This window comes from Schistocerca cancellata, chromosome 1 (genome assembly GCF_023864275.1).
Source record: "Schistocerca cancellata isolate TAMUIC-IGC-003103 chromosome 1, iqSchCanc2.1, whole genome shotgun sequence".
Lineage (NCBI taxonomy): Eukaryota > Metazoa > Arthropoda > Insecta > Orthoptera > Acrididae > Schistocerca > Schistocerca cancellata.
The window spans coordinates 74,709,696-74,733,626 of record NC_064626.1 but is presented as its reverse complement, the minus strand read 5'-3'; the positions used below and the strand labels follow the sequence as shown (position 1 = coordinate 74,733,626).

Below are 23,931 nucleotides of genomic sequence, written 5' to 3'. Positions count from 1 at the left end.
ACCTCCTGCATCGTGATGACCCACCTCAGTGTCGGTGGGGCCCCCGGCTGACAGTGGCCCATATCTTGGTGAGCTGTCCTCCTTTGGCTGTCCTGCGACGGACTCTTCATTTACCAGACTCGTTGCCATTAATTTTAGCTGACAATGCCTCGTTGGCTAATTTAGTTTTACATTTTATACATGACGGTGGGTTGTATCGTTCTATATAAGCTTTAGCGCATTTCCTTTGTCCCTTAGTGTTCTGCACTCTAATGCTTTTGGATGTTTCAGTGTGTGTCACAGAGTGGATGGCTTTTCTTTTTTATTCTCGTGATTGGCCAGCCACGGTCATCTACTCTTTTGATTTTACCCCTTCTACCTCTTTCTTGCTTTTCTCTGTGGTTTTCTTTTCCTGTTTTGTCCATAGTAGTGTTGGTTGTCCTACTGTCATTTTTCTGGTTCTTCCTTTCTCCTGTTATTGTGCTGTACATCTCCTTTCTTTTCTTCTTTCTATTGTGTAATTATTTTATCGGGAACAAGGGACTGATGATTTCGCAGTTTGGTCTCTTCCCCCGATCTTTTAACCAACCAACCAACCAACCAATCACTGTCATGTAAAACTGAGCATTGATGGTCTAGTCTGGGGGATATAAACTCATGATGCATTATCCCCATTGGAAAAAAAAGAAAAGAAAAGAAAAGAAAAGAGCATGGACTTCACCCATGTGTTACTCATGTGAGCCTTCTTCTGGCGTGAGAATGACTTTGTGTGCCATTCTGTACTTTGCCTCTTTGACTCTGAATTGTGCTGAAAGACGCATGCCTTATCCCCAGTGATCACATTGTCTAGAAAATTGGGATCATCTTTGCAGAGTTTCTTAAGTTCTTCACACACTTCCACTCAGTGTTCTTTTGCACACCAATCAATAGTCTGGGTACAAGTTTCATGCAAATATTCTGCATGGCCAAGTCTTCAGGTATAGTCTCATAAACATCCATTATCAGCAAGTCAAATATTTCCAACATCAAGCGAACACTCATTTGACAGCCTGGATTCAGTAACTGGCACACGAGTTGCCTGATTGTCTCTTTGCAATGTTGATGGGCATTCTGCAAAAGCCTCATTGGCGACATCCTCCCGATCTCCTCTAAACACCTTATGCCGCCTTTTTGATTTGATCTGGAAAGGCAAACATCCCCGAAAGTTTCCGTGGCAACTTCAACAACTTCTTGAGTCCATGCATGTTGAGTTGCTGCACTACGCCAGCCAATAGGACATCCAACAGGACTTTTGTCACGAGATTTACTTTGGAGAGCTGTCTTTTGGGAAACCACTAAGAAGCAGTCGTATTCAAATTTCCCTTCTTGCTGCAAGGTCATTTTACATTCATCTTCTTTCAGTCTGGATCTGAGCCGAGGAAGTGATCAGGAACGGATGAGCACTAACTTTTTGAGGCAATGTGATTATTACCGACAGGGCTCTTGGAGTAAAGAGATCTCTACAAAACTGTTAAGCCTCCTGTGGCCACTTGCGGCTAACTACCTGTTGGCTTTTGCCTTGGGTTCTTTGCCCAACGTTTGTTTGATGATTTTTCTGATGTTTTGACAGCACAAAAGGCTGGCATTGTCGAAGCTTCATCCCCCATTGCTGGTGGTGGATTGAAGTTGAGCTCACAGCCACAGATTATATATCCCTGGCGCACAAACGTCCAAAGGCTTTTCCATGGTCATTTTTGGTGCAGTTCTCTTCTTGCTACCTACAACGGTCGTTTGCTACAGGATGGAAATCCAGGATCTGTTCACCTTGAGGCTTTCTCTGTTCATGTTGAAGCTATTCTCAAGTTTGTGTGTTTCTATAGCTTATCTGAACAAGTGGGTGCAATAGCTCTTCTTGACAGCCAGAACTTCTATCTCATCAAATTTTACTATATGATAGGCCTCACACAGCACGTGCCGTGCCACAGCCAATTTGTCCACCTGCACCAACCTGCAAAGCTGCTTATGTTCAATGATGCTGGTGTCAATTGATTGTCCAGTCATTCCAACATAAACTTTCCCACATGTGCATGGTATGTGGTATATTCCCGACATTACAAGTTAGTCTCTTTTTCTCCTTTGCCAATCTGACACTCTTTAATCTACTTTGTTGGATTATAAATAGGCTTTATGCTGTGTTTGCACAATATACATAAAGGACTCAAGACATTTCTTTGAGAGCTGAAGAAACTAAAACTAGGACCAAACAACATTTCTGGTTGGCTTTGATGTTGTTGCTTTGTTTACCAGAGTACCACTTAGTGACACTCTGGAGCATATTGGTTCCATTTGCCTGCAAGACGTCACCACACTCTTTCATGCATGTCTCACCACTAAGTATTTCACATGGAATGGCAACTTCTATGAGCAGCTGGAATATGTTGCAGTGGGCAGTCCTCTTAGTCTAGTGGTGACCAACTTCTTCATAGAACGTTTCGAAGCACAGACACTGGACTTGGCACCTTATATATCTAAGGTTTGGTACAGATATGTTGATGATACCTTCGTTGTGTGGAGCCATCTCCTCAGGTGTGGAGCTCGGTGACCTCCTAAGATACTTGAACAGACTCCATGCCAACATAAAATTTATCACGTAAATAGAAAAAGACAAACAGCTACCCTTTCTAGATGTGCTGTTTACAAGGGATAGTGAAAACCTGGGACGCAATGCGTGTGTCGAAATCCGACACACAAGGACTGACACATACACCAACTGTCAAATCACCACATGAGCCAGAAAAGAGGCATGATTAATACGTTCTTAGAGCAAGATGAATATGTGAGCTGCAGCACCTCAGATGTGAGATGCAACACCTGGAAAGTGCTCTGAGGAGCAGTGGGTTCTCTACCAGTTAAAAAGAAGTGTAACAGTGTCAAACACTCAGTGAATTGACACATCGGAAAAAGAAATGTTGGGTAGGCCTTTCTGCCATATATTCCTAGAGTCAGACAGAATTGGTTGTGTATTGTGCAAAAAATGGTGTAAAGACTATTTATAAACTAACAAAGAAAAGCAGAGTGCCTGAGATTGGCAAAGGAGAAAAGGGACCCACTTACAATATTGGGAATACACCACATACCATGCACATGCGAAAAAGTTTATGTGGGAATGACTGGATGATCAATCAACAACTGGAATACAGAATATATAAGCGGCATTGCTGGTTAGGGCTGGTGGAGAAATCAGACGTGGCAGAGCACGCGCTATGTGAAGCCTATCACATAGTAAAATTCGCCGAGACAGAGTTTCTAGCTGTAGAGTAGAGCTGTTGCATCTGCTTGTTCAGAGAAGCTTTAGAAATGCACAATGTGAGAATAGATTCAACAAGAAAGAAGAAGTCATCAAAGTGAACGGATCCTGGGCTCCTGTGCTGCAGCGAATGACTGTTGCAGGTTGCAAGAAGAGAGCCGTACCAGAAAGGCCCTTGATGTTTGCACTCCAGGTACATATAATCTGTGGCTACAAGCTCGACTTCAGTCCATCACCAGTAATGGAGGGTGAAGCTTTGACAATGCCAGCCACACATGCTGGTGAAACATCAGAAAAATCATCAAACAAACATCAACCAAAGAACTAGAGGCAGACGCCAACAGGCAGTTTGTCAAAGAGATCTATGTTTGACAGAGAAGCTAGAACAATTTTTGGCAGTGAAAATGAGAAGGATCTGGAGAATTATTCAGCCATACACATTCCCAAATTTCCTCATTTAAGTATGCATCTGCCACTTCTTGTGTTGTAAGAAACATCATTTCCTGCATTGAAGAATCTCCCAGTAAATAAATTCTTGAGCCTAAATCATGAGAATTTGTATGATTGTTTATTTATTTATTTATTTATCTATCTATTTATCATATGGATTCTAGTGCTGGGAGTTCCCGAAGAGGTGAATGGCTCACATTTGATGCAGCTCTTTTTTATTTAATCAGAGGAGCTGCATCTTTAAGGAAATTGAAATCTTTCAGGAAAGAAAGGTATTTGGAAAGGTTTGGCTGTGGCCTACAGTAAGCAACCAAACCCGGCCTTTGCCTAAATTGGAAGTGGAACCCTCACAGAAAACCATTTTCAAGGTTGCCAGCAGATGGATTCAAACCATCACTGCTCCCGAATCCAGGGATTGCTACCTCAGCCCCTCGACATGCAGAGCCACCTGAAGCTGGTGGAGAATTTGAAAAGCATGGTTGTTGTACACTTTGTTTTAAAATAAAATGCACCACAACAAAAGATGTTTTCCCATTAATTGTGCATGTTTTAGTCATTTTGATTGTGCATGCATATTTTAGTATGTAATTGTGCATGGAATAACTGGCTTCAGTTATTATAGTATTACAAGAGTGTAAATAGATTTTGGATGAAAAGGTGTTGCAGGGCACAGTCAGCTGTGATGAAGTCAAGAAGCCAGATGAAAAAATCTTTTAGAAACAAACAAACTACGGAATGTGCTGTCAGCACACATATATTCCACTCTCCATAAACCCCTCCCCATCTTTCCTTTCCATATTGGAACTAGTTTTCATAAATGAGTTTGCCCCAGGTGACCAGACTGGATGATATTTTGCCATTTTGGCTAGCAATGATAAAATAATCAGCAAATTTTTATAAAGGAAATGTAACCATAGCCATTTGGGCAGTATATTTATTAATCAATGCAATTTTTAGACTGCACAGGCAAATTCATGCACTGAATTGAATTTAGTGTTGTTTGAAATGATATTGACCGCCCCACTGCCATGCGAAATACTAAAATATTACTACCCCCAAGTTCTTCCAGCCTCCAGATAATGAATCTAGTGCCAAAATTAAAGTGCTATAGCAGGTAATTACACTATTACAGTAGTACATACTTTTAACTTACCATAACTCTAGCATCAGTGTGGGATCCGTACCATATCGGGTTGACGAAGGAGATAGAGAAGTTCCAAAGAAGAGCGGCGCGTTTCGTCACTGGGTTATTTGGTAACTGTGATAGCGTTACGGAGATGTTTAGCAAACTCAAGTGGCAGACTCTGCAAGAGAGGTGCTCTGCATTGCGGTGTAGCTTGCTCACCAGGTTTCGAGAGGGTGCGTTTCTGGATGAGGTATCTACTATATTGCTTCCCCCTACTTATACCTCCCGAGGAGATCACGAATGTAAAATTAGAGAGATTAGAGCGTGCACGGAGGCTTTTAGACAGTTGTTCTTCCCGTGAACCATACGCGACTGGAACAGAAAAGGGGAGTAATGACTGTGGCACGTAAAGCGCCCTCTGCCTCACACCGTTGGGTGGCTTGCAGAGTATAAATGTAGATGTAGATGAAAACCAGTTTTCTTCCTCTTTCTTGTCACAGACTTACCCATAGATAGAAACTAACACAACAGCACACAACACAAAACAATAAGTTGTAGCACTTACATTAAATTCAACTGCAAGTAAGAACTGAACTTATTAACAAAACAACTGAGCTCAAGCAAGGCCAACACTTGGTCTTCACTAAAACAGGGTCGTACTATGGATAAATAGATAGTTTAAATCTGTTGTTGGGCTTGCTGACTATAGATAGTGCGTAACTCTTTTTAATCGTATTACTGAAAATCGAAATATCATTCAATTTCACGACACAGCAACTAGGTCGTGTGTAATTTTGCGGATGTCTGCATGCCTTGGGATGTGCCCCCCCTTCTGGGCTATATATATATATATATATATATATATATGTGTGTGTGTGTGTGTGTGTGTGTGTGTGTCTGTCTGTCACATTTATCCCACCTTTTGACAGAAGGATTTCCGTGTCTGTGGATGAGTACAACAAACTGAAGGGTGTAGTGCAGAAGCAGAAAGATGTCCAGATTGCTGATTGTGAGCACCTTCAGGAGGCTGCTGCTCGGAATTGAGAGGTGCCAGGCAGCGGTTGTGCCTGTGTGGTGGCAGCCTCTCATGGTATTTGTTGCGTACCTCTTGTTTTGTCCACATAATGCGGAGTAATCATCTGTGTGGCAGCAAAAAATCATCCCCATCAATCAGATTTGATTAAGAAGAGAAAAAATGTAATTTTGTAGAACCATCAATGTTGACTCCTCACATTATTCGGTGACAATTTACTGGAAAAACAATATGAAGTAGTTTACTAAGGACACATGGTAGATGAGAAATTTAATTCCATCTTAAAATATTTGTCAAATACTCCGAATCCAGTTCTCTTTTATGTCAAGTCAGGGGAATATACAGTGGTGTGTAGGGGGGGGGGGGTGGAGAGAGAGAGAGAGAGAGAGAGAGAGAGAGAGAGGGGGGGGGGGGGGGGTTATGGGATCTGAAGGGAATTTTGGACTAGTTTTAATCAAGACTTAGCTATGCTACACTACAAACAAAAAATCTGCAGCATTCTACATTGTGTAATGAAACAGAATGAACAGAAAATCAAAATTCCAAGAACAAAGCAAAGATAATTTGGTGTGTTATTAGGTGCAGAATGAATAAACTCGGTAAGATAGTCTCTGCAGTTGCAAGACAGATGGTTTTAAATTTTAAACATTAACCACCATTTCCAATGAATACTTCCTAACATCAGTTAGAGGAATGCAATTTTACTCATCTAGACTGAGGTACAAACACACAGTAAATGTCATCTTTACAGTGTGGTGGTAATGCAATTTAAAGATAAAAAGTTGACTGATAAATATAAAGGTGGCAAACAGAAAAACGTAAGCACTAAACTTGAAAATTGTGCCTGCTTAACAGTTTTCATTAATAAATAAAAGTCCAATAGAAGAAAAGAAAATTAATACCTGACAAGACTATTTAAAGAGGTATTAAACATGGAAAGTGATACAGAAACCAATTGAAAGAAAGAATTAACAATTGCAGCAGCCGCATATATACACGGCATACATAATCACAATAAAATAACAAGAAATGAGTACATACAGGCAAATGGAGGAATAAGAAGGAACAGTTAGTGTGGAATGCAACTGAGAGGATTATGTGGAGAAGAAGGGAAGTATTAAGCTGCGTTTGGTCATTTAAGATTAAATCAGGACTGTAGGCTAGATGTTAGTTGATAACCAGGGCATCCAACAGATTTAGTTTTCGGCCTTTGTATGCTAAGTGAAGGACATGGGACGGTGGCTGGTAGTTGTGGCCCTCACACAGTACATACTAAGCAATTGTGGAGTCCTAATTCTGCAACCTCCTGCTGCAGTCATAATCAGCCAGCCTAGTTGCTACACTAGATAAAACTTATCACAATCAGGAAAAGTAATTTTGAGTACCCTACGGTTAGCTAGTAATTAGTTCTTATCTTTGTTATTGAAGAAAGGAAAAAAAAATTGGGCTGTGAAGTTCTTCATATAGTAGGAAATTCTGTAGTTGAAGGATGCCATTGTTTGTTATAGTCTGTGATACCTATCCTAGGTATGGTATTGTATACCACTTCTTGCAGACAGTGGAGGAGGCAGCAGATGGAGTGAAGAGGAAGGGTATAATTTTCAATTTTTATTTCTTTTGCAAGATGTTGTCAATGAGAACAGGACTGTATCCATTGGTTGTGTCAATAACTTTCCTTTTTTTCTAATTCTGCTGTGAAATCTTCTTTGGACATGGGAACATATATGGGACAGTGTACCATTGAGTGGAAAGTTGCATGTTTGTGTTACTAGGTGTTGTGAGCTAGAAATTATTACTATGTCTGCAGTAGTTATCCTAGGGTGTCCATTTCAGTTTCATTGAAAAGGGGGACATTTAAAATAAATTAGAGAAAAACCTGGGAAATAAATATTGTATTGACTAAATTTAATACACATACAAGTTTACCTTTACAATGTGCACTCAGATGATTCGAAATCACTTTTTACAATTATTCTGCCACACTATCACCGTACTTTTCACTTTGATGTACTTTATCAAGAAGTGCATTTTTGTTTGAGATTGTATCATAAAAGTCAGTACACGATACACCATTAAAGTGTGCTTTGACAATGAGCAAGGCCCTCACTGTTTCAACTTTCATTCTGTTTTTTTCATCTGACCACAAGGAGTTCACTAACGGAAACACACGTTCCACAGCAACATCTAACCCAGGAATTGCCAGACAAAACTCCACCAAATGAATAATGTTTTTACTTTTGAAATAAGCAAATATTTTACACGACGTTGCACTAACACTTTCTTTGTCTCCTTCTTCATTTTTTATGAAGTTCTGTGCACATGAAAATTCATTGAACAGTTAGTCTTCATCAACAGGAAAATTTGGTACAATACTTTTAACAAAAACACAACAGTCCTGAATATCCTTCCACTGTAGCTGCTCCTTTTCAGTATTAACCCACTCAAATGCTTTAAAAGGTGTGAGAAATGGTAAACACCACTCTTTAATATACTCAGTGCAAGAGTCACTGAAGATGTCAGCATAAATATGAAATTGTTCTACAGTAATTTCACCCTCTTCTTCCAGCTTTCTTAGAGTCTCATGTACGAAGGATGTGAGAAATCTTTCAGATTTTCTACATTGTAATTTGCCCAATAATTTGTTTATTTCTTGATAAACTTCCGCTATTGTGATTTCTTGTTTCTCAATACATTTAATTGTTGTGGAGGAAGGTTTTAGCTGGCTAACTAGAAAATGTAGAAGAACAATGGACACAGGGTTATCAAAGAATTGTTTAAGGATAACAGTACCCTTATCAAGGGAAATGAAATATGATTTCAAAGCAGGAAATATCTCTACAATTCAATTCTTTCCAATGCTGGTAGCAGAGATAGCCACCTTGTCTTGCTGTGCCCAAGTACAGTTTTGTATTCAGTTTCAGTAAACTTACAGAGTGACTTCAGAGATTCAACCCTTACTGTATACAGGGTGTTACAAAAAGGTACGGCCAAACTTTCAGGAAACAGTCCTCACACACAAAGAAAGAAAATATGTTACGTGGACATGTGTCCAGAAACGCTTACTTTCCATGTTAGAGCTCATTTTATTACTTCTCTTCAAATCACATTAATCATGGAATGGAAACACAGCAACAGAGTGTACCAGCGTGACTTCAAACACTTTGTTACAGAAAATGTTCAAAATGTCCTCCGTTAGCGAGGATACATGCATCCACCCTCCGTCGCATGGAATCCCTGATCCGCTGATGCAGCCCTGGAGAATGGCGTATTATATCACAGCCGTCCACAATACAAGCATGAAGAGTCTGTACATTTGGTACCGGGGTTGCGTAGACAAGAGCTTTCAAATGCCCCCATAAATTAAAGTCGAGAGGGTTGAGGTTAGGAGAGCGTGGAGGCCATGGAATTGGTCTGCCTCCACCAATCCATCGGTCACCGAATCTGTTGTTGAGAAGCATACGAACACTTCGACTGAAATGTGCAGGAGCTCCATCGTGCGTGAACCACATGTTGTGTCGTACTTGTAAAGGGACATGTTCTAGCAGCACAGGTAGAGTATCCCGTATGAAATCATGACAACGTGCTCCATTGAGCATAGGTGGAAGAACATGGAGCCCAATCAAGACCTCACCAACAATGCCTGCCCAAATGTTCACAGAAAATCTGTGTTGATGATGTGATTGCACAATTGCGTGCGGATTCTCGTCAGCCCACACATGTTGATTGTGAAAATTTACAATTTGATCACATTGGAATGAAGCCTCATCCGTAAAGAGAACATTTGCACTGAAATGAGGATTGACACATTGTTGGATGAACCATTCGCAGAAGTGTACCCGTGGAGCCAATCAGCTGCTGATAGTGCCTGCACACGCAACTGGTTCTCCCGTAGCACTCTCCATACAGTGACATGGTCAACATTACCTTGTACAGCAGCAACTCCTCTGACGCTGACATTAGGGTTATCGTCAACTGCTCTAAGAATTGCCTCGTCCATTGCAGGTGTCCTCGTCGTTCTAGGTTTTGCCCAGTCGCGAGTCATAGGCTGGAATGTTCCGTGCTCCCTAAGACGCCGATCAATTGCTTCGAACATATTCCTGTCAGGACACCTTCATTCTGGAAATCTGTCTCGATACAAACGTACCGCGCCATGGCTATTGCGATGTGCTAATCCATACATCAAATGGGCATCTGCCAACTCCGCATTTGTAAACATTGCACTGACTGCAAAACCACGTTCGTGATGAACACTAACCTGTTGATGCTACGTACTGATGTGCTCGATGCTAGTACTGTAGAGCAATGAGTCGCATGTCAACCCAAGCACCGACGTCACCATTACCTTCTTTCAATTGGGCCAACTGGCGGTGAATCGAGGAAGTACAGTACATACTGACGAAACTAAAATGAACTCTAACATGGGAATTAAGCGTTTCTGGACACATGTCCACATAACATCTTTTCTTTATTTATGTGTGAGGAATGTTTCCTGAAAGTTTGGCCGTATCATTTTGTAACACCCTGTATATGTGGAAATGCTGGCAGATTTTGTTTACAATCAATTGGCAGTCGATGGGTAGGCAATCTGAGCCAGTTTGTGAAACTGCAATTACCTTTCCCTCAAGATCATATTTCTTTAAAACCTCCAGCACATAATTCTGAAGTAAATCTGAAGTTTCTCCAGCTAAATTAACCAATTCAAGCACTTTCACCATGATGCCATTTTCAGGGTTAAAATAGTTGATAAGGAGAGGAACCAACTTCAAATCCAGATGATTCGATGTATCAATCATTACAGAAATGAATCGAGCACTTTTCAGTTCATTTGAAACCTGCTGAGCTGCATATGGTGCAATAACATTTGAAATGATTGCATTACATTTTGTGTGTCCACATGTGAATTTAGGATTGTAAAGTTTTTTAACAACTGCTGTAGTACAGTCCATTGACTTAAAGCTATGGTTATGCATTGCACTGTGGTATGCAAATGTAGCTTCTTGTGCTGCCAACTGCCTATCAGTTTCTGTTACTGATTTTAAGTTTACATAGTAGTCACTCAAGCATTTATTTGCTCTTTTTATTTGATCACTCGTGCGATGTGATTCACAGTGTCAGACCTTCCACCATGACTAATAGCAAATTTTGATCTGCACAACGTACATTCTATAGTTTCTCCACTACCAGTGATAAAAGGAAACTGGTTTTTTATATTGCTGTTAAAATTACACTTTCGTTTTGGCACAATGAAACAGTGACTGCACAGTGCAAAACATTAACAGTGTGATGACGAAAGCCAGAGAGCAAGTATCAGTGGTATAGAGTATCTCTGGACCGAAAGGACGGATTCAGTGGATTGATTTAGAAGAGAAGAATCTTCGTTGTTATTTGTAACCCATAGTGCACTTAAAATTACTTGCGATTTTTGACAGTTCGGTACATGTTTGGAGTATGCTGAAAGTCATCACATGCTTCCTAGCGTAAATAATTGCATAGTTAATAGCAAGTCAAACAACCAGTAGCGTAAAATACTCTAGCCAAGCGGAATCATAAAAACACGGGACATTTGAGCGTCCCCAAAAAACTTTCAGGACAGCGGGACATTTTGGTAAAAAAACGGGACTGTCCCGGGAAAAACGAGACGAATGGACACCCTAAGTTATCCTATAAATTTTGAAACAATGTGTCTGTGTACTGATGTCAGTGATGAAATCTAGGAAGTTGATGGATTTGTTGCCAATCTGCAGGCACAGTAATACCTTCTTGTTCACAACTCCCACTAACACACAAACATGCGGATTTCCACACAAATGCAGCTGGAGGTTGCAGAATTATGACCACATGTGCTGAATATGTACCGAGTGAAGACCACAACTACCAGCCATGGTCCCATGTCCTTAATTTAGCATACAAAGGCTGGAAACTCAGTCTGTTGGAAGCCTATGAAATCAATGAGCATCTAGCCCACAGTCCTTATTTAATCTTAAACGACTTCCCCTCTTCCAAACTTCTCGTAATCCTCTGTTTTCCATTACTTTTGCACACTGGCTGTTCCTTGCTATTCCTCCATTTTCTGTCTGTAATCATTTCTTTTTATTTTATTGTGATTGCCTGTGTACTTCACATATTGAGTTGTTACAATTGTTAATTCTTTCTTTTAATTGGTTTCTGTATTACTTTCCATGTGTAACACCTCTTGAAGTAGTCCTGTCAAGTACTAACTTTACTTTATTTATTTGGTTTGTTTATTTAATATAAAATGTTATATAGGCATGAGTTTAAAGTATAGTGTCTATTTTTCCTGTTTACTCCCTTTATATTATATTTATTTATTTTACAATGTTTTGCCTTTTAAACTGCATTATGACCGCACTGTGAAAAAAGAGATTTATTGTGTGTTTGTGCCTCAGTCTATATGAGTAACATCTTTCCTAATGTCGTTTACAAACACAGTAACTTCTTGGGTGACGAAAGTCAGTTAAAGTGTGATGATGGCGTTATAAGCCGAAAACCAGTTAACTCATTAATTTAATACTGCAGAACATAGAACATTTAGCAATAGACATCACTTTCACCAGCTCAGGTATGAGAGTAAGATTAACAAAAACTTAAAAAACAGTAACTCTTCCAGACATGATGGTGTATTAAGCAGAGTACTGAAATCTTGTGCCGACTTGGTTGTGTGCCATTGAGTTACTTTTGAAATCAGTTGATGAGCAAAGTTGTAGTTCCTGAATGATTGAACTATACAATAGTAACACCTATTTATAGAAGTGAAGATAACAATGACCTCAGTTTGTAGACCTATATTCCATCTTCCTAAGCTTTTTGAGAAGGTAGGTTATGGCAATATTGAACCACTTTTCTGGGAATAACGTTCTAGCCACTGCTTGGTTTGGCCTGCACAGAGAATTCTCTGCGGTCAAAGTAATATGCAATATCATGCGCTAGTTTGTAGAACTAGGCAACTGTTAGCTTTTTCTGTGAACTTGACAAGGCCTTTGCTACCAACAGTAGACATTTTGAACATCTTACCTGACCAACTGTTAACTGGAGACAGTACTTGATTTGCCAAAGATTTTGAAGGTCTTTTCAAATACTGTTACGTTTGCAGGTTATACAAGTATGTGGATGAAGTAACAAAATGCATTTGCATGGGCCTCAGCCTGGAGAAAGATGCAGCTGGTTTACAGCTTGTTCATTGTAAACAGCTTAACTTTTTATCTTACAAAGCCTCATATTATGCCATTCCTAACAAATAAAAATGACTTTAAGGTATCAGAAATAGAGGTCAATGGGCACGCAGTGAGTGGCACATTATGTGTAAAATTCCTAGGTACTTTGGAAGATGACAAACTGAGTAGGCCCATTTCCACCTTCTTTCCATTTAAAAATTTAGCTCATTGCATTGATCTGTGGATAAGATTGTTAGCATACTTTACATATTTGCAGTAGATGCTGTCCTATGGCATCACCTTCTGGAGCAAAGCAGTAAGTTCAAAAAGTAGTTTTTCTACAGAAGTGTATAGTAAGAATATTATATAAATCTGATAACGAGCTGTCTTCAGAAGCCTCAGTTCTGTTCCACTTTCCAGTGCAGTTTTTCTATATTTGTATTACTGCTGGATAGTAAGAATGACAGTAGTATGAACTGTGGAATTCACAACCACAGTACTGAAAGAAAAAGTAATTTCCATGTGGACCATTCATCTCTGTCTATTTTTCAAAAAAGTCATATATTGTGGTGCAAAAGGCCTTAACAGGTTGCTACCAGGCTTCGGTCAGCTGATTGGAAACCTTCAGTATGCCATACTAAAGTAGCTATCTTATAGTCTCTACTGTAATTTGTCATAATATTGGGGCTCTGGGACGAAAATCCTGGCATTGTGTTTTGTATGATGAGATTTATAACCATTAAAAAAGCCCTTGCCCCATGAAATGAACTGGTATTGCCTAACACAGTGCTTCTGCAGCAATAGTATTTATATAAGTAATGGAAGAATTGTTTGTTAAAGTACTGATTTCATTTAATTGCTTATGTGCAATGTGTACTCGAGTTGGCTGTCATAACAATTATGAAACTCCATCACAGATTGCTAACATACAAAACTCTTTTGTTCTAAACTGTCTGAAATAGATATCTTAATGCTCCATTAGCAACTTTAATTTGTATCACCAACATTCAGAAACTCTCTCTTTAATTTGCTGTAGGCCTACATGACAGTTAACAGAGTTCCTGTGCTCTGTTTCCTTCTCATCAAGCACTTTCAATTCTTAGCACTTTCAATTCACACTTTCAATTTTTAGCACGTTCAATTCTTTCTTCCCTTTTCGACCACTGATAATGTCCCTCTGTTATTTACTTCTGTTTCTGTCTTACTAAGGAACTTTATATGTTTTGTTTTCTATTTATTTATTTAAAAAATGCTTTTTTTGTTTTATTTAGCTTCCATTCCTACCTACAGTTTGATTTACATCTCATATACATTCTGGAGACCACTTGCATCTCATAACCTGGAATTCAGAGTGATAATTTGTTCTACCTAATTTATGGTATCATATTTGATCTTCTTTTCTCCTTTTCATACCGCATGTTCAGCTTTTAAAAAAGCTGCCTGTCACTTGTTCTGAAAGATTGAGGTTCATCTCCTTGGCTATTGAATGCCAATCATATTGGCCTAGATGTTCCAAGTTCGGTCATTAAATGTTTAGAGAAAATCGTTAAAAAGAGGTTTTGTATGCAATGTATACATATGCAGATAGGTTGCAGCCACTCTAACATATCTGTCCACTGCAAATGTAAACAATTGAATATTTAGACCACCTGAGGGAAGAGGAGCGGAAGGGGGGACCAGTCTCACCTCCCTCTCACAGGGCTGGCAGCCTATGTCTGTGATTTGTACTTCTGTGAAGGCTGAACTGACATATAACAGTCACAGGGATCACTGATCAGGTTTGGTATCGCGAAGGTCATATTCAGACCCCATCATGAACCAGGATTACTCTCTTCACTCATTTCACAGTAAAAGAAAACAATGAACATTACACAGCACAAACTAGATTGGAGTGCACGAAGTATTTAGCAACGGCTACAATACAGTTTTTTGCTGCTTTGGCAGTGTCATAAACATTGTACACTCCTGGAAATGGAAAAAAGAACACATTGACACCGGTGTGTCAGACCCACCATACTTGCTCCGGACACAGCGAGAGGGCTGTACAAGCAATGATCACACGCACGGCACAGCGGACGCACCAGGAACCGCGGTGTTGGCCGTCGAATGGCGTTAGCTGCGCAGCATTTGTGCACCGCCGCCGTCAGTGTCAGCCAGTTTGCCGTGGCATACGGAGCTCCATCGCAGTCTTTAACACTGGTAGCATGCCGCGACAGCGTGGACGTGAACCGTATGTGCAGTTGACGGACTTTGAGCGAGGGCGTATAGTGGGCATGCGGGAGGCCGGGTGGACGTACCGCCGAATTGCTCAACACGTGGGGCGTGACGTCTCCACAGTACATCGATGTTGTCGCCAGTGGTCGGCGGAAGGTGCACGTGCCCGTCGACCTGGGACCGGACCGCAGCGACGCACGGATGCACGCCAAGACCGTAGGATCCTACGCAGTGCCGTAGGGGACCGCACCGCCACTTCCCAGAAAATTAGGGACACTGTTGCTCCTGGGGTATCGGCGAGGACCATTCGCAACCGTCTCCATGAAGCTGGGCTACGGTCCCGCACACCGTTAGGCCGTCTTCCGCTCACGCCCCAACATCGTGCAGCCCGCCTCCAGTGGTGTCGCGACAGGCGTGAATGGAGGGACGAATGGAGACGTGTCGTCTTCAGCGATGAGAGTCGCTTCTGCCTTGGTGCCAATGATGGTCGTATGCGTGTTTGGCGCCGTGCAGGTGAGCGCCACAATCAGGACTGCATACGACCGAGGCACACAGGGCCAACACCCGGCATCATGGTGTGGGGAGTGATCTCCTACACTGGCCGTACACCACTGGTGATCGTCGAGGGGACACTGAATAGTGCACGGTACATCCAAACCGTCATCGAACCCATCGTTCTACCATTCCTAGACCGGCAAGGGAACTTGCTGTTCCAACAGGACAATGCACGTCCGCATGTATCCCGTGCCACCCAACGTGCTCTAGAAGGTGTAAGTCAACTACCCTGGCCAGCAAGATCTCCGGATCTGTCCCCCATTGAGCATGTTTGGGACTGGATGAAGCGTCGTCTCACGCGGTCTGCACGTCCAGCATGAACGCTGGTCCAACTGAGGCGCCAGGTGGAAATGGCATGGCAAGCCGTTCCACAGGACTACATCCAGCATCTCTACGATCGTCTCCATGGGAGAATAGCAGCCTGCATTGCTGCGAAAGGTGGATATACGCTGTACTAGTGCCGACATTGTGCATGCTCTGTTGCCTGTGTCTATGTGCCTGTGGTTCTGTCAGTGTGATCATGTGATGTATCTGACCCCAGGAATGTGTCAATAAAGTTTCCCCTTCCTGGGACAATGAATTCACGGTGTTCTTATTTCAATTTCCAGGAGTGTAGTTCAGGTCCAGTCTTCACCAGTGTCCTATGCAACCATGATTCAAACCACTTCCTATTTAACCTGTCTCATTAAAGTATCTGCATAATGATACATCATGTTGTTGCACATTTATTAAAACCTTAAATGAACTGCTTCCATTTCCAGGATACTTTTGTACTTTAGAGTAAACACTATTTTTAAGGCACAGTGTTAGTTGATGCCAATGAAATATTGTTTTTGCAGCATCTGAAACATACATTTTTATTTTAAGAAGAATGAAATAAATTGAAACTGCATTGTAAATTTAAAAAAAAACACATGTAGTCCTCTGTACATGTAGGGTTTTTTGTGCATGATAATAGTGGAAAAGACTTGTGTGCTGCAATACAGTAAGAGTCTTTAAATGTGTTCCAGGTTGTAGATACGTGTATGAGGCATAGTGGACCAACATTTCAAGCGGAAGTTGGGAAGTTCAGATTCCTGAATGAAATGATTAAATTAGTATCCCCAAAGTATCTTGGGGCTCACACATCTCCCGTAGTGAAGAAGAGAGTGCTGCAGCTAATGTATATGTGGACAAAAGAGTTTCCCCATGAGACAAAAATCCGTGAAGCTTATGAAATGCTGAAGAAACAAGGTGTGATAAAGGTAATCTTCCCAGTAATGTGTAAGTAAGGAAGTGATCATATAATACAACATAAAATTAAAATTTTCATGAGTTACAACATTTTTTATATATACAGTACTGTGTGTATTTAAATGCATGTTATTTTTGTTAATCAGCTGTTCTGATACTCTTTGTGTCATTTCTTCCTAAATAAACGTTAAGATGGATTATTCTGAAGAAAATCATTTAATTTTTAGGAAGATCCTCCTCTTCCTATTTACCAAACTGACAGTGCAGTAAGTCCGACACCAGCTCCAGCACCACCACCACCACTACCAAGAACAAAAAAGTCTATTTTTGATGATGATGAACAGTCACGACTATTGCAAAGGTTGCTGCAGAGCAAGAACCCTGATGATTTGCAGGCAGCTAACAGACTTATCAAAAACATGGTGAAAGAGGTAAATGATCTCATTTTTGGTTGTTATTAGTTAATTGTGGTTAGTCAACGAGTCACCTACTGATAATTGACATGTGGCACATGGTTGACTTTTCTGAGATATTATGTGGAGCTAAGTTTAGAGATGTCAGCCTTTCTTGGCATAACAGGAAACACCTATCAGCAGCTCACTCTTTGAGAACAATAATGAATAAAACTATTCAATTTATGATGAACATCTAAGTCCACCATGCATTGTGGGCTGGTAAATATTCAAACCAGTAAACCAGGAGGAAAAAAATCATACATGGTCAATTCAAGGTACTTGCAGTGGTGTGTATATATATTTAATAGTGACATTTAGGGCATTAACTCTTTTTTCTAGTTTGAGTACACACACTTGCAATCATTCACCCAGAATCCCAAACACCCAGCCCTTTGCTGTATTGACCCTGTTGATGGACTGGAAAAGAGATGAAAAATGTGGTATGGCTTGAAAAAGGATGTGGGCAGGCTTTTGGAAATAGGATGTAGGAGATGGAGACTGCTTGAGATTTATGCCAGGGAGATTGTTGGAATGAAGGGTATGGTCGAACAACAGTTTTCAGCTACACATTTTAGAGGAGCTGTTACTTTGGGGCAGGATGGACATAGCACAGGCATTGAAATAGCTGTTGAAGTAATTGGTGTTGTCATGTTCACCATTGCTGTGCTGGAGTTTGCTGCTAGACACATTTAAGTTGTGGTCACTTATGGGAGGAGGCAGTGGATTAGCTGTCATACTCACATAGAACACTGCACATTTATTACAGTATAAAGTTATAATGTGGAGCTGTCATATGTGCCCCTTTCATTTGTAGCACATTAAATGGCCATGGCCCTCTGTTTTGTAGCATATTAAGTGTCTGTTACTGAGGTGCAATAGGAGATGGTGGATGGGTATTTGACAAAACTTGCAGCTAGGTCACCTACTGGGAATTGTGTGTGGAGCACAGATGGCTTATGGATAGATGAGAGTATAGCTAAGGTTGGTGTGTGACAGAAAACTACTTAGAGGGATAAGGGTAAGATTTTGCATAGAATATGCCTTGTCTCCAATACAGGGATATATAGACAAAACACATTAAAGATATGTTTGAGATTTTCAAGGCGTGCCTGATAAGGCAAGTACTGGTTGTTGGCCAGGCAATGTGTTGAGACATTTGCTGGTGTTATGGTAAAAAATGGCGTAGTAAATTTCTGTAATAGCTGGGCAAATTATTTTTTCCCTCCCCCTTTTTTCTCCTTGTGCTCCACCCATCAGTTTTGTGTTTATTGCCTTGTTACCAGAGTTCATAATCATTTTTGTGCTGCTAGTTGATACTGAGGGCAGTGGCAACCAGTCCTGAATGTCAGTGACCTTGTCAGTGCTGAGTTGAACATGATAATGTGTGCTTAGACTAGAAATAAGCTGAAAGCTCAAATGCAGGTGTGATTTTCAGAACAGTTATTTGTATTTTTGTGCCATCCAGCTATTATCTGCTGTTGAGTAAGTATTGTTCCTAATTTTAGTTTGCTGTTTCTGTCATGAAATTTCCATTCTTGTGTTGTTAAATACATTGTGGATTAGGCAGACATGTATACCAAAACATAATTCTACATGACTCCTACAAGTACATATGGAACATAAGTATATATTGTGGTTTACGGTAAGGCTATATTTTCGTTAATGGTAGTGGGATGCTTATACATGCATTGTCTTTGTACCTTCAATTCCGAGTTAGTGTTAGTGATTTATTCTTTTCTTGTGTTTGCTGGTAGAATTATTGATTTACTCTTTTCTTATTTTTCCTTTAAGTTACACCTTCATTATTTCTTGCATATGGCATTACAGAACATACACATATATGTGGGGTGGGCACTCTGAGCAGGGTAGCGCCATGGTTAGCACTTGGACTCGCATTCGGGAAGATAATGGTTCAAACTTGCATCTGACCATCCTGATTTAGGTTTTCCACGATTTCCCTAAATCGCTTACGGCAAATGCTGGGACGGTTCCTTTGAAGGACACAGCTGCTTTCTTTCTGCATCCTTCCTTAATCTGAACTTGTGCTCTGCCAGTAATGACCTTGTTGTAAATGGGGTGTTAAACACTAATCTCCTCTTTCTCCCCTTCCTCTTCCTTCTCCTCCTCCAGCATTTATAGTGCCATAACCGTGTTGCTCTTGAAACAAAGGGGAAAATTGGAAATGTTTACATACAAAATTTGCAGTATTCATAAGGGGGGGATAAGAGAGTGACTGTTAAAATTCCTTTCTCAACATTTTTTTCAGGGTCACATTACTTACTTTAAATGTGATTGTGTATTTTCTTCTACAGAAATAGGAAGGACATTAAATTTTTAGTATAAAAGTTGTACTACATTTGTTGTTTTGTAGTTATAGGTGATGTGATATTTGACAAATAAGACAGCAAATGGTTTTCATACATTTTGACTTTACTGGCATCAATTTACATAATATACATACAGTACTTTTACACTGCATAACCATAATTCATTTTCACATTAGAAACAATTTCAGTTTCACAGATGCTCAAAGTTACGACCATTAACGTCGATGCATTTCTGAAAACGTGCTTCAAGACATTTCTTTATTGATTCCAGTGTGGACATTCCTTTTGATGTACATTTTCAGGTGTGACTGGCATTTCGTGATAAAGTTTGTCCTTAACGTATCCAGTGGCCTATGGGCAGGCTCTCAGCATCCTATCCGTCGATCATGATAATCGCTGTTTAGTATTTCTTGAGCTGTAGCTGGGTAATGAGATGGACAACAGCTGAGTAATGAGATGGACAACCGCCGTGTTGATACCGCATGGCACCCTGTTCCGTAAGGGGTACAGCAATGCTGGAAGTTCTTTGTCCAAAAACTTTCTATATCTGCAGCCATTCAGTTTACCTTCAGTGAAGTATGGTCTATTGATATGTAATCCTAGAATTCTACATCAAACATTCATGCTCCACTACCTGTAATGCTCAGCTTCACATAACTATCGTGGATTTTCCTCTGACCAACAATGCATATTATGTTGGTTCACTTGGCCAACATTTGCGAATGTTGCCTCATCAGAAAATAAAATGTTTGAAAATGTACTATGTTCACATTGTACTACAACCCTTTGGCAAAATTAAACATGCTTCTGGACTAATGTGATATGGACGGAATTTATTACACTTAAGTATTCGAAGAACACTCCTTTGAGAAATTCCCAAATCACATTTCAGTTGACGGGAACTTACTTGAGGATTAGTGGCAGTTGCAGCTAATACAGTGACTTCCAAATTTTTATCAGTTGCAGTTCTTTGTCGACTGTGTTTTTTTGCGTAACACCTCTCAGTTTGGTGAATAAGTTGGCAAGTCATTGAAACTTTCTTGCAGATGATTGTCTCCTTTCAGGATATCATTCTCTGTATAAGTCTCAAGTTGCTCCAGCATTCTTATGAGCTTCACCATAATGTAAATCATATCGATTCTATCATTAATTGTGCATCAAACATCCATGATTACAAAACAAGGTGGATCTCATTGAGAATAGTAGGTAATGTTCTTAAGAGATTCACCTTGGCTCTGGATAAGCTTGTACCAATGCCGACAAACCTGTAAACAAATGAGTATCGTTATGGGAATACAAGTAAAAGAACAACAAACCTACTTACATCAAAAAAAGAATTCCCTTCATTGTATAACAATAACAAAATAAAAATAGAGATAGAAAATCAAAGTGCGTGAAAACCATTTGATCTCATATTTGTTCAATGTCATATCACCTATCACCCCTAGTTAAATGTACTAAAACTTTTATACTCAAAATTAAATACCTTTACCATTTCCGTAGAAGAAAATATACCATCCCATTTTTTTAAAAAAAGTAATTTGCCCTGATAAAACTCTGAAATGTCATTTTGAGGATGAGTTCAGTAACTCACTTAGGTTCCCTTATGCCTACTGCAAATTTTGTATGAAAACATTTTCGATTTTCCCCTTTGTTTTGTAGCAAAATGGAAAATGGCCATGACACTATTTAAATGCCTCACCCTGTATATATGCAATATAAGTTCATTGCACAAAAAATTGGTCTCCCCCCACCCATTAAAAGAGCATGCTGGTCACTTTGGAGTGCCAGTGTGGTCTGACATGTAGCAGTTTTGCCTCTCTTTAAATTATGAAAGCTTTGAGTGTGCTGATTGCCCAGAGGGGCATTATACCCTTACTATGTGGAGGGTGTAACTCTACCTGGAGGTTGGGGATGTATAATGACTTGGACACACTCATTCATGTTACTGTGAAAATGAACTAGGCTATTCATTTCAGCATTCTCATAAATTGGGTGTTGCCCTTTCTTCTGCATCTTCATAATGAGTAAGCTGTGGGCACTTCCATTTTATTAGATAACAGCCAACTTCACAGGGCTGGTGCGCATATGTTTCCATTTTGGCGAATGCTTGGCTTGACTGGACTGCTGAATCAATCAATCTTCATCTGGATAAGGCATACCTGGGAAGACTTGAGGACTCCTTTCACCACCAAATTGTTGGTGTTATAAAGGGTAAAGGCGGTGTTGCATGGTATTTGAGTGATGTCCCCTAGGGTAATAATAAAATCTGACAGCCAGATCACAACACTTAGTATGCAAGTCTTTTAGGCCATCTTTCAAAGCATGTACGGGGCAGTTATCTGCTCACAAGAGTCAAATGCAGCACTTTTCACAGGTATTTCCCTTCTTCAAGATGTAGCACCATACTCATGCTCTTGTTCAGACATGATGAATCTTGACCTTTCATGATGGGGGGACATCAAACCATGCAGCCTTATCTGTTGCGTTTTGATTTAAATGGGCATTCTGAAGTGGATGTTGGTTCCAGCTTTTGTCCCATTTCTCAGTGACATCGAAAACGTATGTGATCCGAAGATAAAAACTTCACGTGTATAGCTGGTGGATTCTGAAAAGTGAGTTCTTTTGGGACTTCGTATTTTTTAGAATTTGCCCCTTCATCATTTTTCTCCTGAGATCTGGAGGAACAGGGCACTACTGAATGGGAATTTATCTGCCAGTGCCAGTGATGGTCCTCATAGCCTCATTCAGACTTGCATCTATGGTATTTGTATGTAATTGCACAATGTGGTTGCTGGAATTAATTTGACTTACCTATCTTCATTGTGAATTAGTCCGGTTGAAATTGTGTTCCTTTATTAAAGGTGTCGATTTCCACAGAACATTATTAAGGACTTTCTTTTCTTCTATTTTGAACTAGATATTGCTGTCATTTTATCATTAGTGATACCAGTGATAACAAATTTTGAAATGTAGTACTATCATTGTTTTTATAGAACAGTGGAAAATAATGTTACAGGCACTGAAATAATCACTTTTGAGGGATGGATATTGCAACCGGAAGTGATACGCTACACTTCAAACTTAACAGTATTGTAACATTTTGTTCTGTTTAGGCTATACTAATCTTTCATAATTCTGTTGTTAACAGTTTAATGTTGTGATTTTCAGAATGTATATGGTAGTGTTAGTGTATTTATTGTTCCAGGATGAAAGAAGACTTGAAATGACCACCCGTTGTAATAATGAAATAGAGTCTGTACACAGCAGTGTTAGATTACTATCAGAAATGCTGGACTCTTACAAGCCTGGCGAGACTTCAGAAGAGGAACTTGAACTTATCAAGGAGTTGCATCAAAGCTGTAATAATCTACGAACAAACTTATTTCGCTTTGCAACAGAGATACACAACAATGAACATCTTCTCAACAAAGTACTTCAAGCAAGTGATGCTCTGGGTCATGTGTCTGACAAATACAATGCCATAATTGTTCAAGGTGAACTGCCTGAAACCAAAAGTACGTCTTTGCTGGATCTCAGCACACCAAGTGAAGAAAAGCTCCCACCAGTACCAACGGAACTTCTTGGCAAACAACTTGCTGATTTGGGTAACACTTTAATGTCTTGTAATTGCAAGTCTTAAGGTCCCAGTAAAGCGCATCACAAATTAGAAATATGAATTGCCTTACCAAAAAGGATATATTTAATTGGTGAACCACAATTAATGTTATATTCTCTATTGTTAGGTCTTGATGTAGAGCCTCCAAAACAGTCTGCAAATACGCCAAACGCATCAGTTACACAATCAAACATAGAAGTACTCGGAGATATATTTGGTGGTGCAGATATTGCACCTAAACCTCTTCCTGTTCTGCAGCCTGTCACACTCCAACAGCAGACGCATAAAAGTAGGTATTCATTTAGTACTATCTTAGATTTACTTTTTTATCCATGTTAGTGAACATAATGTTTAAAATAATAACAATGTGTTCCAAAATGTAACAGACAAATCTATTGTTGCCAAATACTGGCTTTATTATTCATGGCAGAGATAATTAAAACTTAGAGTTTTCTTGTAAGCCACACTGTGTTGATTGTTGA

The 23,931-nt window shown here is 40.0% G+C and overlaps 1 protein-coding gene across 1 annotated transcript in view; it reads left to right on the top strand.

Moving 5' to 3' along the window:
• LOC126165269 (ADP-ribosylation factor-binding protein GGA2) overlaps positions 1–23,931 on the top strand; it is a 117,868-nt gene that overhangs the window by 20,551 nt on the left and 73,386 nt on the right. The window contains exons 3-6 of the mRNA XM_049920305.1: positions 16,826–17,059; positions 17,276–17,479; positions 23,039–23,438; positions 23,577–23,738. Coding sequence (XP_049776262.1) covers positions 16,826–17,059; positions 17,276–17,479; positions 23,039–23,438; positions 23,577–23,738 — 1,000 coding nt within the window. The remainder of the gene's footprint in view (positions 1–16,825; positions 17,060–17,275; positions 17,480–23,038; positions 23,439–23,576; positions 23,739–23,931) is intronic.